The sequence below is a fragment of the Siphateles boraxobius genome, unplaced genomic scaffold (assembly GCF_051911475.1).
Source record: "Siphateles boraxobius isolate OS27281-9 unplaced genomic scaffold, OSU_SipBor_1 7, whole genome shotgun sequence".
NCBI classification, from domain to species: Eukaryota; Metazoa; Chordata; class Actinopteri; order Cypriniformes; family Leuciscidae; genus Siphateles; species Siphateles boraxobius.
Window position 1 is genome coordinate 24,419,263 of NW_027509197.1, and position 16,056 is coordinate 24,435,318.

Genomic DNA, 16,056 nt, shown 5'->3' on the forward strand with positions numbered 1-16,056 from the left:
TCGCGCGTCGGCGGAGCGCACTCGGGTGGGATTTCTTCTTCTTTGCGCTACTTTTGCATACTGGCTCTCCTTCCCGTCTGAACTTATTTGATAGGTGCAGAAACACCATGGCCGTACCGGCTGCTCTTATTCCCCAATCGTCTCTGATCCAGCCGTGTCCGATCTCAACTTCTTCGTCAGCATCATCAGCATCATCATCATCATGCTCCGCGACCGCAGCATCATCATCCTCGCCCTCGGCCACTTCTGCGTCTCCCTCACAGTCAGCGCCCCAGAATCTGTTCCGCACGGATCTGCTCAGCACCAACAGCATCTCGCTGGCCGGCAAGCCCGTGTACTCGACCCCGTCCCCAGTTGAAAACACCCCGCAAAATAATGAGTGTCGGATGGTGGAGCTTAGGGGCGCCAAGGTGGCCTCTTTCACAGTGGACGGACATGAGCTCATCTGCTTGCCCCAGGCGTTTGACCTGTTTCTCAAACACCTGGTCGGGGGTCTGCACACCGTCTACACCAAACTCAAGCGGCTTGAGATCACGCCGGTGGTGTGTAACGTGGAGCAGGTCCGGATCCTGCGCGGACTGGGGGCCATCCAGCCCGGTGTCAACCGATGCAAACTCATCTCCAGAAAAGACTTCGAGACCCTCTACAACGACTGCACTAATGCCAGGTCAGAACAAGTGCGACTCTGTTAGTGCTACAAATCAATAGACAAGTTAGACAAGAAGTGAAGGGAACCTTACAGTTAGAGTAATATGTGGAACATGTCCAGGACATTTGCAAATACTTTCACATATTTGTCTTTGCACTTTAAAATATGTTCCAATTAGAACTTAAAATAATTTTATAGCCGGATGCAAAGTTGCAATTGTTTTAAGTTCAACAAACAACTTTGTATTATTATTTTTTGTAGTTTTATGTACTGTTGTTCACTTACATTGTGGCATCAATAACTTTAATCTCAAGAAGGTGTTGCAAAAAAAAAAAAAAACATTGAAGAAACGCATCATGTTGTTATATCATTCAAATAATTATAATATAAATATAGAAAAATGTGCAACTAATTCTAGAATACTATAAAGTAACTATAAACAACTTTTTGTAATATAAATAAATGCAAACATTTTATTGTAGTGTTGCAGTGCATGCAAAACAGTTTCTTTTTTCTTTAACTATTTACCAGAATGAATAATTCATAAATGACAGTTGGCTCAAACATGCTTTGTGGAAGTCATGCACAAGTACAGAACATGAGAGTTTTTTTCTTGTTGTTATATATTTTTATACTTACAAATGTGATTTTTTTTATTTCAAGTTTTAAAGTCACCCTGCATGTATGCATTTTGTAAGCAATAATGAGCTCCTCTTGAGCATAAGAGGAAAATATTATTTGGTTTTCTGAGCATGTTTGTCAGAATTATTATAATAGATGCTCTCTCCCATGTAGTTATATTTATAGGCAGACATTTCTTTCTACTCTTTTCTTCCTCTGGGGAAAAATCAAATCATAGTCAATAAGTGCTTGTATACTTAATGGCAGGAGTGATACAGTGCTTGAAGGTACAAAATCACACAGGAAACAATTACAGCTTGTAACATCGGTGAATAATTCGCCCTGAAACTTTAATGTCACCCTTTAGTGATCAAGTGAATGGGCCCAATAATTACTAGAAAAAGTAAGCTAATTTAAAAATGTCAAGGTGTTGACAGCTCATCTGAAATGAAAACACCTTGCATGCAGCAAATCGAGCCCAAGTGTTGTACAATTTCAGATAATGTTTAATGAGGAATTTCAGTGCTACAAAAACTGAACAATAAATCACAACTTCTTCTTTTTTTTATGATAATCACTTTATAATAAAAAATATATATATTGTGGATCGGGCACATGTTCGACATTGAACATAATGTTAATATCAATCTTTTTAGATCTGAATGTCCAGAGTGATTTTTATATAAACTATTTTAACACAATATTATTTCTCACAGACATAACATTAATATATATATATATATATATATATATATATATATATATACATATACATATATATACATATATATATATAACACTCACACTCGTAATATGATTTTCTGTTTTGGACAAGTGCCACTTTTATTCAGTGTGAGTGCTGATTTAAAAACTCTTTTGTTAAATCGCATGTTATTATACCATCACATATTTTGCTAAAAATAAATATACAATTATAATATTCAATAATATATAATAATTATATATTTTTTTCTTTCTTGTCATGCACATACATATATTGGACTTAATGCTAGTCATAATTACAGCTGCAGATTAACACCAAATGCATTGCATTATTTTGTATTTGTGTAAATAATTAAATTAAAGCAGTTATATATGTTTGTCTAAAAATGCACAATGTAAATATTCCCCTGTAGCTGTATGTCAAGTGCGGTGTGTGTTCGTCCAGCAGCGGTGCTAAAGAAGCAGTCTGCTCACAGTCTTTCCCATGCTGTCTGTACGAGCTCCTTCTGGGCCTGTGCTTGTTTTCAATCCGTGCGGCCCTGTCCCAGGGACCCGAGGTGATGGAGTGTGTGGTTTGAACTTCGGGGCTGGGAAAGAGAGTGGTCAGTGATGGGGTTAAAGGATAATGCAGTGCTACACATTGCTTTAATGACGCTAAAGTGCTGGCCTATTACTGCTGCATAGAGAGCCCTGTAATTGTCTCTGAAAGCACCTGGTACTGCCGGTGTTATGCTGAAATCAATCACCTCCTCCATGTCTGCTTCCCATTTGGAGGATTACATCATTTGTATGGACAAAGGTATCTGCTCGGATGGAACACAAACACACGGGCTCTTATTTACAGTGTGGATTTAATCTATCTACATCTGCTTTGATTCTGTGTACGGGGAAGGTCAGCACGCTAAGTCATAACTCTTGCATGGAAGTGACTCGGGGGCTGTTACTTGCTAGTATTTAGAATTTTAAAGAAGGATAATTTCGTTTGTCTAAAGCAGTCTAGATGATTATGATAGAATGTTGTGTTTCGCTATATGAATTAAGTTTTTTTGGTATGTAGAGGAGAACTTTACAGAGGAGTGGCGCAATGTGTTGTGTGTATGCTGACAGCAGAAGAGGTCAGGTTTGAGTCCACCCTGGAATGTGTTCCAATCCTATTTCAATTGTCTTGCAAATAAAAAAATAAAAAAAATAACTAGAGATAATTAAATAAAATGGCCTAAGCACTAGCAAGCTCACTATTCCAGCATGCCGCTCAGGTTCCAGAGTGCTGAAGAAGTGCTAATAATCCTCTTTGCTTCGGGATAACAGCGGCCTTACATCTTTGTCTGCTCACGTTAAAAGAATTCCCCATGAAGCGGAGTCAGACTCGCCCCGTTCTCCCTTCCGCATGAGGACGTGTTCCTCCGGCTCCCCCCTCCTCATTCTCCCGGGGACCCTCGGCCCAGATTAATGAGCACCTTCTGCCGCCGAACAGATACGGGGCTGTAATCTCTCTGCTTTCATAGGAGTTATGAGTCTGCCTCGTGAGAAGCAATACTTCAGCTACTTGTTTTCCTTTCCATTTTGTCCACGTGGGACGGTGCGGTTCTTGCCGCCTGGCGACATTTGAACTCTTAAGGAAAGGTTGTTGAAACACCAGGGCGGTTGGGCTGGAGGTGAGTGCTGAGACAGCTGTTACGTTGGAGGGTTTGTCAGGATGCGTATTGGCCCAGGCGGTTCATTGACAGTTGTCAACAATGGAAGGTTAAATAGATACTACTGAATGTATATTTTATTGAATTAAATTTAAATGAATAAAGAATATGTCCTCAAGTTTGTGTTCATTTAATTATGTTTTAAATTATATTTTTGTTAAATTTTTACCTTTATAATTCAGTCACAGGAGCATCTCGTTTGACAAAATATTTTTGTTTGTGTACAACAGAGACTGGCATATTTACAGCGGAGCGTCATTATTTTGTTTAGCACTCAGGGGTGCGTCTTAACACACAGTGGCAGATTTTATCGCTCTTTTTTTTCCCTCTCTCGCTCTCTTTGCAGTGCTCTTCTGATATATTTGTTTTCGACAAGGCACGGATGTGTTTACAGGTACTCATGGGAAATCTTTGGATCGAATTCAAATCATTCCCAGTCAGAGTGGGTGCTAAGATACCCGTCACCCAGCAACCACATCCAAGAGGGAGCTGAGGCGATAATAACTTCAAAAAACAGAGAGACAGATGCTGATTAGGATGAAAGAGTTGAGGGGGGATGTGTGTGTGTGTGTGTGTGTGTGTTGGGGGGGGGGGGGGGTGCATGTTAAAATGCTTGTTAAAATCACAGATTCATTGTAGCACTTTCTTACAAATCATACACCTGATTCCATATTCCTCGCTCGCGATCAGTGCTGATGGATTGAAAATGAAGCAGATAAACAATCAGGTTTTTATTTTTTCCATCCTCGTGAGTCACTGGAGCTTTCCTTGATGGGATTAGCCACGTGTGTTCAAATTAACTGTGCTCTTGGCATCCGTCGTCATTGCGAGACGAGACAGCAGAAGAGGTTGTTATGAACGTGACTCTGATAAAAGCAACTTGATGCCTCTGTATTCAATTGAGGTTCATTTGAAACAGTTCTTGGAAAATATTCAATTCTCTATTCAAGCCCTCATATTTGCACGCACTTTGAAGTTTCGATAACAGAAAATTGTTCTTGACATTTGACCTCCATATTAAAGGGATAGTTCACCCAAAAATCTGTCATCAGTTTATCTATAAATTTTCTCACCCTCATATTGTTCTAAATCTTTTTTTTTTCCCCTGCGGAACATATTCTGAAGAATATTTTCATACAATGAAAGTCAATGGGGTCCAAAACAACATTGATTGAATCCCTTTTAGTTTAATTGTTTGGCATTTACATTTTTCAAAAAGTCTCCTTTTGTGTTCTGTTGAAGAAATTCATACAGGTTTGGAAAAACATGAGTAAAACCATCCCTTTAAAAAAATGTATTGGTTAAACATGCAACATTAATTGCGCGGATAGCAGACGTTCATGATTTTTAGACCAGGTTGCGCTGACCGTGAGTGATGGCGTGAGTCATCAATCAGGCTCAAATCAAACAAACAAGTGTAAGTGTGTCAAATCATCTGCAGGTTTCTTATTTTCTGACCACCAGAAGTATGAAATGAGACAGAACCGTGACACTAGCCACCACAGTCACACCTGAGACAGATTGCCGGTGGAAAAAGCAATGCATTATGAGCTCTCTGACTCGGAGCCCTGGCATGTCTTTAGCCACCATCCCTTACGCATTACAGCATATTTAGGAAGCAGTTCGCAGACCGCTGACGCTCATGCAGGGACGCTAACCACTACTGACACAAGTTAGAGGGAGCAGATGAGATTTCTTGATTGGAGAGCGATTCCGGGCCTTAGCTCAGCTCTGTCTAATATGGTCACATAAAGAAATTGATTTTCCCCAGAAATTAATTAATTTTTCATATAGCCCAAAGCTGGAGTTTAAAAAGAGAGTGCACTTTCTGGTTTCCTATTTTCCTCCTTTTTTAAAGAATTATTGCCTAATCATATTAATACTTTTGCCCTAAGGATAGAAAGATGATTGTACAAATGCATTTGGAAATATGTATCGCTGAGTATTTATGATTAAATTATGCAAATAACTCGGCTCTCATCCTTCGCGAACCCAGATTGTCTAATTAGGATTGATATGCCGAGTGGATGTTCGCGAATCTGAATACAAGCATGTCCAAAGAGCAGAAAATTGAAAATGACAAGGCCAGAATCCTTAAAAAGTCTCACCCCCCCTCGTCTAATTCAGCGTAGCCGTATCAGGAGTTAATTTTCCCTGGCTTCATTTTCATGTTGAAGCTGACATGTGAAAAAAAAAAAGAAGAAGAAGAATACTTCAGGGAATCAATCTCGTTTGGGATTCCAGAAATTTCCTCTTCTTGTTTTTTCCCCCTGTCTTCAAGATCATATCAAATGATGAATGTCCTCCTATATAAACTTTTTCATGTTATCACGGAAATATCTGCATTGTCTGAACTTAATGGCCTCGTCTTGTCCCACTCTACTGTGATAAAAGTGAATGATGGGAAATCTACCCTGTACAGTGATATTTACTCTGTTATAAAATGGAGGAATGTCATGATGGATGTTTTATGAGCTCTTTGGTTTTGAAAGAAGACAGCAAAAGCTGTATATTTAAGTTTGAACTGCTGTCATAAACCGCGTCAATGAAATGCGGGGAAACTCGGAGATGCCGTCAGCAGGTTTTGGCGGGACTATGGTGAAGGACAGGTGACTGCTGAGGTCTCGAGGCTGTTTTCATTTAGGTCAGAACAAGCGCCACTTTACTGTGCAATGAGAGCACCATAACTCCATTAAAGGAAAACAAAAAGCTCTGGAGTGCTGGAGACACTTTTCCTTGGACAAAATAAATAGAGCTCTCAATTCAATTCACTTCAAGCTCTCCTGCAAAAATGAATTATATTATTAAAGTAGGCCTGCCTTTGACAAAACTGCTTCAGAACTCCGCCATAAATTATATGTTTAGTAGTTTATGAATACTTCATGAAATATGCTTAAGAGGGCATGTTAAGAATTTTTTTGCTCCTTAAAAATACATTTACATTGTTTCTGCTGCCGAAAAACAACAGAAGAGTCCCTATCCAGTTAGATCATTCAAAGGAATGAAAGAAAAGAGGAAGTTATACTTTTTTTTTCATTTACATTCCTCTTTTAGACTCCTAACACCTCTAAAGGTATCTCATAAAGTTCTGATTGTTATCTAATCTTTACCTGGCCCACAGCTAATGACACTCGAGAATAGAATGGAACTCTATCAGAGCTCAAAGCATGATGGGCCTTTGACAAAGCTGAGGCACCAGGCCTCTCTTATGAAGCCGGAATCCTCACGGACCGCACAGAAGCCTATCAAGTCAATTTAGCACAATTGAATCATAATAGAAAAGCCAAATTTCAGTGCTCGTTGCCGCTGAGGATCCCATATGTTGCCCATATTGATGTGGTGGTTGATGTGTTTGTATCTCATTCTCACCACCATTTGAGGAAAGCATTTCTTCTTTTTATATTTTTTGTTCAGTCACTTTTATTTCTTTTAATTCATCCATTGCATTGATGTAAAGATATAAGCATCAAGAGTCGTGATTATATTCCTCAAAATATGCTTGACTGTTTAATTTGCTCCTACGGTTGAATACGAAACATTCTAAAATGCGGCTGTAGCCTCTTTATGAAAACAAAGCAAACAGTTAAGAGACCTTGTAGCTCGATCATGGTATGCCAACTGAAGGCCAAAGTAAAAGAGCAACGCATGGCACATAAGAAACATCCCAACTTGCAATGCAGCCCATTTAAAACAACTGGAAATATTTCTTTTTTTCTAATAATCCCTAAACCGCCCGAAACCCTCAATGGGCTATACTGTATTTCATTATCAGCAAACAAAGGTGTTGTTCCTTTGAAAGCTATCCAGAGCTTCTCACATTGCTGTTGTCTGAAGTCCAGCGAGACAGGCATTCTGATAACTCTTTCTATGATGCTCCGCTTGAGTTTCTTCTCCAGACTCAAATGTCAGCTATTCACTTTAAAAAAGAATGTGTTTTTTTTCCATAGCAAGTGGCTGTGGTACCCGGCTATTATTACTCTCTTCTTAAAGACTGACAGTTTGCTCCAGAGAGACATGACACCAAACTCGTCTGCTGGAGGCATACCACTGCATTTCCCGTCTGTCCAATCAGATATTTGTAAACTGACGGCACCTGGCAGGAGAAGGTAAATGGTGAGCCCAGAGCTGTAGCAGACACAGATATTGTCTTCAAGCCTTTGTGTGATGGAAAGATACCAGACACAATTACATACTCAAAAGCACACTCTCATAATCACTTGGAATTCGTACGAGATGGTGAAATCGCCATATCAACTTAGATCTTACAAAAATGTAGTAAAGGTACTTTTAAATGTTTTCATATTACATTCAAAGTTTTGGGGTTTGGGTAAGGGGTTGTTTTTTGTACAATGATTTGTGCGACCATCTCATACAAATGATTACTTTTTTGTGTGTGAGACCAGGTTGGAGACGGATTAAACCATACAATATATATATATATATATATATATATATATTTGACAGATGTGGCTCTTTTTTAGCTCTTTCATATATCTTTTATCTTAAAAATGTATTATAAAAATATATTTATTTAATTAACCCTCTGGGGTTCACAAACACGTTTTGGTGGATTTTTGAATACATAATTTGGAACTGTGAAAGGTCTACTTTTATATGTTTCCACCATCAAAACAAAACTTTTATAAAATAAAGAAAACAAACAGGGTGTGCTTTCTGCCGCCTCGGGTTCCGTAAACTATTTTTCTGGAGCACGTCACAACAATGAAACTAAACTCAGGGAATACTTGCCACACAGACATGAACAATATATCTATAGAAACATTTTAGTGTATATATTATACATACATACATTAAATATATTAGAAATGTTTTAGTATGTAACTGTAAAATTAATTTGAATTGCATAACTCGCATAATTTTTAAGAATCTGATGGAAAATGTTCATATTGAAATCAATTACTTTTTACTGCAGTTTGGGATATTGTTGATTGTTTTTCCCTGCCTAAAACTCTAGGGAAGATGCTTATGAGATTAATAGGTTCTTTTTACCAGATCTCCATTTCTATTTCTGCTTTTATTCTCATTTAGAAACTAATAAGAATTTGAATAGCTCTTTCCCATGATATTTTTGTTGTCTTTTGCATTACTTCTATTAATTTTAAGAAATGCTTAAGTTTTGCCCATCCCATGCTCTTACTGCATCCGAAAGGATTATGTTACTAATGGTTTTGATTGTGGATTTATTTCAAGACATGACGTCATGATTAGATAATTCAGAGAAAACGATTCCCTTGAAAGTTCTGCTTTTATTTCAAACCCATTGTTGAGGAGGTTCATGGCTGTACATACATTTACATATTTACATTCATGTGCTTGGGAGAGAGAATATTCTTCTAAAGTGTCTTAAAGAAGGATAATTTATTCTAGTTGTGGATCCGGTCTCACATTTTAAACTCTGTTGTGAGCTGTGTCTCCATTCAGACAGCTTTTTCTGTGCTAATACAACATTCCCAGCATAATGTGTCTGTCCACATCTATTATCCCGCTCTGGAACAGGCAGTGTGATATCCGTAAACTTCACATATGAATAGGCTCAGCTGAAAAGGAGAATGAATTAAGTCAAGCTGACATCGCATGCCAATAAGCTTTGTTTCATTCCCAGTGCAGTATTCATTTGCGGCACAGAAAGATTTATTGCATGATTGACAATTATGAGAGGATGACCTAGTTTTTTGTAATGGAACAAAAATGGTTTTCATGGGATGCCACTGCCTGTCTGTGTATTCTGTGGATGCCAACCAAGTAATAAGTAGGTTTTCTCACCAACAGAAACAGTTTTTTTTAGGGAGGATGGTGACAGTGAATCACAAAAGTGACAGTAAATCACTTTACTTTTGCTCAATATATTTTGTCTAGGATAATTCAGTATTAAGTGTCAGTGGTCCCTATAGACAACAGCTCCCTTTAAGCTAATACATTCAATTTGCTCCTCAAAGTTATTTTCAATGCGATTTGACATGGTTCTCCCTGCAGGCGAACACTTAAGTAACTTTATACATGGAGGAGGTATGGTATAACCATTCAATAAGCTACTAAACTGTCTCCTGCACTACTGAAGCCGCCCAACCACCCTACAGACAGCTATGTCTACTTAACCAGAGCCATTTTCATTGGGATCCGGCAAATATTTCATGATTCATGCATTTTTGATTTTACCTTTCTATTAACTGTTTTATTCAGCTCAGAAAAGCTCATTACAGCTGTGAGGAGGGCTCCTGCCCCCACGGGACCATTGGTTGAGTGGAACCACAAATGGCACAAGCAGGGTTTAGCCAGAAGTTAATATCCTGCAAAATTGTTTCTGAGTAGCTCAGTAGAATACGGATGATTAAATGACACGAGCAGATCAAAAAAACGTTTTCTCTGACTACAAAGTGTTAAGTGCCGGTGCTTTCAAGCGCTACAGATCTCCCAAGGTTGCCATTAAGTGGAATAGGACTTATTTAATGGGAAAGACTGTCCTGCCGAGAAGGGAGAAGGGAACACAGTACTGAGAGCACAGTGTTAAGGTTTTGTGAGCTGTACAGAGAGCAGCAAAGCTTTGACAAAACAACAACAACAACACGAACAACAGAAAAAGACTTTCAGTTCCTTTGTCGTAAGTTCACATTATTATCACTATGATCTATCTATCTATCCATCCATCCATCCATCCATCCATCCATCCATCCATCCATCCATCCATCCATCCATCCATCCATCCATCCATCCATCCATCCATCCATCCATCCATCCATCCATCCATCCATCCATCCATCCATCTATATACACACACACACACACACACACACCTCTGGCGTAATTATAATGATCAAATCTTATATTTGTTTTTAATTATTTTCACTGGCAGAACAAAAATGGACTGGCAACTGTCAATATTGTGTCTCAGTGAAAACAATGCAATGCGCTGTCATGTCTTGATCTGCATTCAGAACAAATCGCGCCCTTCTTTGTGTGATATTTGGGCCAAGTTGCGCTACATTTGCAGTGTTGACAATGCGCAGTTTCCTGAAACCTGAGAGAGAGAGAGAGAGAGAGAGAGAGAGAGAGAGAGAGAGAGAGAGAGAGAGAGAGTTTGTCTCACTGATTATTTATGGTACAGCAGTTTAGCTCTTTTAGCAAGCATGTATTTCTGTGTAGCGACTTGACCTTTTGTTGTGGTCAGAGCGCTATCCGATTCTTTTCTCTTTTGTCTTCAGTGCAGCAAATTCCTAAAGCTACACCTTATGGTGAACAAAATGTGAACAGACACAGTTTCCTGATCCTCTTCCCAAAGATAAAATTCTATGTTACCGATTCCGAGAAGACAGATTAAGGGTTGTAAAATGGAGTATGAGGATTTTGCAGTTATCAAATGTCCTTTCACTCTTGACCTTTCAAATGTCAGAAAAGGAATGTGAGACAAAAGCAAACTCACAGATCTGATTACACGGATCAAAAGTGTCTTTACGCTTCTATCAGTGACAGGGCTGTTTAATTGGAGGATACTGGGGAGGGCAGCTAAAACAATGCATCATATTTATGTCTTCTGTGCTTTTTTTTATACTTTAAGTATTGTGCTGGAAACAGTTTGTAGTTGTTGGAGCATTATGTAATTTTCCCTTGATAAAAGAACCTCTTCGGCAGCTGTGTCTCTTTGCTAGTCTCACAGTCACATTCCAAATAGTCTAATATTATTTCAAGAGTTACACAGCTCTGAGTAGGGCCCTCAAATGCGTACTTTAAAAGAATAGCACACATGCTCACGGCTATGATATGTATGTTCGTTTTTGCCATGGAAGGAGATTTGAGACGGGATAATTAAAGGTGCGCTTCTCAAAGGGTCAGGGTCAAGCCAATAGGAATGTCAGAGACTTGCAAGGCTATGACAGCTCTTTTCAACAGGCCACGGCGGACTGGTGCAGACAGAGATAGCGCAGCGCCCCAGAAAGGGCAGCACGCTGACAGCTCTCCAGCCACGCCGTCCCAGCAGGAAGGCATCAGTTTGAGAAACAGATAGCGAGCGAGGCCGTTGGTGGCGCGGACCGAAACGGGACAGATTAGGCGTGGCCCGCGGGTCAGCCCGTTCCCACCGTTTTGCACGTGCCCTCCTGGACCCTGGAGTGTTATTAATAAAAGACAGGGCCAAAGTGCTCATTGAAAATCTCAAACTCACCTCTTTCATTAGAGTAGGCGTATGTTGCTAGCACACCAACACTCCATTAGTATTCTAGCTGTGGACACTAGTTGACATATAATGTGCCCTACAATTGTCTTTTTAGAACTTTCTTTTTCCTATTTTTAACCTCTGTAAAGTAAAGGTGGATCATGCCATTTTTTTATGTTAATATTCTTCTATCCCACCTTAAGATGCTGAGATAACTAGTGGTCTGCCAATATATCCCCCCAGGGCCAATAAACAGTAGAGGTTGAAATTTGGTTATTTATTAATTATAGACATCAACTGTAAGTTTTGCTATTTGGATAGTTTGTGCAAGTCTTTTATCTTGACATCGATCATGTTAAGATCCATTTGAAGGATGCAAACCATGTGAACTGAAAACGGGAAGGAAATTTCTGCGGTCACTGGACAAACACAATAGAGCAACTTTAAATCCTAGATTTAAACCCGGGTGTGCCGTTTCTAATCCGATTCTCTGTTATAGTTCCATTATAATTGTTATATCATATATGCCATGTCAAATTCATTTATAGGTATATCAAATACTGAGAAAAAATCTATTGGAAATTATCTAATAAAAAAAATATATTTTTTCAAATTATTTCAATTTATTTTAGTAAACATGCTAAATAAATGTAAATTTCATTGCAGCAATGTTCTATATTTGAGGGACTTTTCACACGACACCGTTTTCAAATAAAAATAGAAAACTTTTTATGAGTTTTGGGGCCCTGAAAACGCAAACATTTGAAAACATGTTTCAAAGTGCAAGTTTTTGCAAATGATACCTTTATCGTCTCTGTGTAAAATACAAAAATGTGAATTTGTGAAAATGATGACGTCGTGTACATGCGTATTATGTGTTCATTCTATAGGCGCGTAATGTTTCTTTACTAAGTGACATCGCCAACTACTGGCCTGGCATGCATAACACGGCGTTTAGTCGTTTTCACAGATCTGTGTGAACCTGGATCCCCTTGCTATTTGTATGCGAAAAATACAAAGGAAAACTTTTACGTTTTTTTTAGTAAATCATTGTCATGAAAATTTTGCCCTGTTTAGTAAATCTGTCTTTTAGACTTTTCTGTCAGTATAAGTATTTTTCCGAGAAGTACATAATAGTAGACTGATAGTATACTTTCTTATTTTTAGTTTAAAAGAAGTATACTAATAGCACTCTTGAATCAACTTATTTGTTGTAAGGGTAAATATAACCCTCACTGCAGTGTAAGCAGATAGCATGAAAATAAATTCTCCAGTTAATTGTAAAATGGTTATGAATTGCCAATAGATTGTGTTGAGTAAGTTATTTATAGTTGCTCCAAAAGTTTGATTGACTGCTCCAAAAAGTGTAAACTTTGTGGCTCTGGCTCTTTCACAACTCTGCTCTATTTGTTTTGAACGTCTTGACCAGTCAACATAGCAACGAGTGAGTTTGGCGGCGGGACTAACGGTTTGTTCAGCCAATGGCAGATTTCGGAAAACCTGTTTGAAAACAGTTAGTATTTTTGTAATTCCGTTTGGTGATGCTAGTTGGGCAGAAATGAAAACCTTCACCTTTAACTGGGTCTCTGTTAATGTAGTGTATTTGTCACAGTTAATAATCTGTATTTCAACATGTTGAGTGAGGATATCTGTACACACAGAGATAAACCGTGCTCACATAACTCTCTTCTTACCTTAAGCGATGACTGGTGTCGTACCTGTCATGTGTTTAAAAGGAAGCATAACATGATAGAGCAAGATCTCCGATCAAGATGTGCAGGTGTGCAACGGACATGATTTATATGCCATGCCTCAATAAAAAGGATGTCAACTTCAGGCCTTAATGAAAGCTCTTGAACGGATCGGCGGAAGTGAGATATGTTGACAGTCAGCATGCAAATGAGGTTAAATGTGTGCAAACTGAAAGGAATCACCCCCCGTCTCTGCCATTTATACAGCAATAAGCTTTTTGGTGGATACGTAGTGTCTCGTGACACATTCCGTCCTTTGTTTCAAACTGCTAACTGTATTTAATTTCTCATCTTATCGGCCTAGGCTTTGTCTGTCTAGCGGCTCCTCCCGAGTCAAAGCGACCCCTTGAGATAAACTCTGTCAGACTCTGGGGTGATTTATTAAATTGTGATTTCTGTGAAGGACTTTACTGGGGGTGGGGTGGGGGAATACATTGCAGGTGGCTACCAGCTTCAGGCACTGTTTGTTCTCTGATACACCCGCTAAAGGTAGAAGAAAGAGAGAAGTACAAATCTGAGTGGGATTTCCTTCCTTTGTTGTGGCAAGAGGAACCTTCCCCCCTGCAATCCCCCTTTAATTTCACCATTGCAGCAGTTGTTCTGAATAACTGCTGTTTAGAATCGAGATGGCTTGAGGAACTCTGGGCTATTTATATTATCCCGCGACCCAGTAGAGTAAATTTACATTCATGCAAATCCACTAGCGGACACCTAAAAGTGTCTCTGACCCTCTATCCAAATCTATAAGGGAAATGTACTGACCCAGTCTTAGCTCTATTTGATTAAACTAGTTTGCATCTCTTTTTGGCCCTGCACTTGTCTGCAATGCATGCATCATGCTAACTATTTAAAGTGGTGTGTGTGGAAAATACACTAGTCAATGTATTATTAAAGCTAATTTACAGCCGAATATGATTAACCACGGCAGGCGTTTCATTTCAAGGTTGTTCTCATATGGCCTCGTCTTTTTCTCTGGCCATAAATGGCAGGGGAACATGGCCCATAAAAGTGATATGTTACTTATTCTAGTGGTATCTGTGAATGGTGCTATAATTGGCGCCTGATGTTCACTATGTCATACTTTTCTGCTTAGCTTTTTTTTAGCCTTTTGTTTCCAAACAAGATATGCTTTTGTAGATCACAAACAATTTCATTTATATTTGTTTGCAATACATTTATTACTATGTGGTGTGCAAACCGTCCATAGAAAAGTGTGTGTGAACCCAGGCCTGAAGTCACATTCTTATACAATTAGTACATTTTCTTCATAATTGTTCTAATTTTTCTAAAATTATTTATATATACTGAACAAAATTATAAATGCAACACTTTTGTTTTTGCCCCCTTTTTTCATGAGCTGAACTTAAAGATCTAAGACTTTTTCTATGTACATAAAAGGCCTATTTTTCTCAAATATTGTTCACAAATCTGTCTAAATCTGTGTTAGTGAGCACTTCTCCTTGGTCGATATAATCCATCCACCTCACAGGTGTGGCATATCAAGATGCTGAGTAGACAGCATACAATAATACCACTCCTGCCTTCGTCTTCAGGCAGGAAATACAGATTCCGCTACCCTCGGATTGCGCGCTATGGACGTATGGATGGCCTACGCCAAAGAACTTTATAAATACTTGCTTGCTGGGCTGTTGATAAATATATGCTTTTGTTACATCATTTTATCTTCCGAGTCTTTCTGGTAGAAATAATTTTCTCCCTGATATTATCAATCTTGTAAGTAAAGAAGTGCATAAAGTCATTGCTGCTGTGCTGCTTGGAAACGACTGGGGTTGAAGCTTTATTTTTCGTTAATTTAGCCACTTTTTCAAAAGCCAAAGGATATTCGGAATGGGTCTCCAATAACCTTGGCAGAACCAAACAAAGCAGTAAACAAGTTGATCTGGTGTGTTTTGATGCTACCCTCCACAGCACCTTGAAATGAGAAATGAACACAAACGTGTTTCCTGTTCACCATTCTGTAAATGCAATACTTTTTCTTTTTCTTATATAACAGTAACTGAACACTTTAATGAAGCTGGTCAGATAGTTTTAACTTATATCTCTCCCCTTTTAAGCTCCTCTGATTGCCCCATTTCTAGCCTGCAAAATCGCTCCAAGATCAGGGAGTTCTGTGGAATACTCTGATGCCTTGAGACTGCAACAGTTTTTCCTCTGTTTGCTTGGTTAAAAGCACTGTGGGTTGGGGGATTGGAGTTGACAACCCTGAGGGTATTAGAGCTGTTTGCCTTCTCTCTCTTGCGCTTTTTTTTTTTCACTCGTCTGCAGCTGTTTGAGTCTCCTCCCGCCAGCTGTCAGTTAGACTCTCTCCGTAAACACCTCCACATACCACCTGCTTCCCACTGGGGAAATAGGTGTATGGTGGAAAAGTTTGAACAATACGGAAAGGCGGACAGGTGGAGAATCTGTATTCAGGCTGTGAGTCCAGGGTCT

The 16,056-nt window shown here is 39.0% G+C and overlaps 1 protein-coding gene across 10 annotated transcripts in view; it reads left to right on the plus strand.

Moving 5' to 3' along the window:
- Positions 1-107: 107 nt before the first annotated feature.
- The window catches only part of dachd (dachshund d), a 117,281-nt gene continuing 101,332 nt past the window's right edge, over positions 108-16,056 (plus strand). For all 10 annotated transcript variants that reach the window (XM_077215603.1, XM_077215604.1, XM_077215606.1 and 7 more), the window contains exon 1: positions 108-667. In XM_077215603.1, coding sequence (XP_077071718.1) covers positions 108-667 — 560 coding nt within the window. The remainder of the gene's footprint in view (positions 668-16,056) is intronic.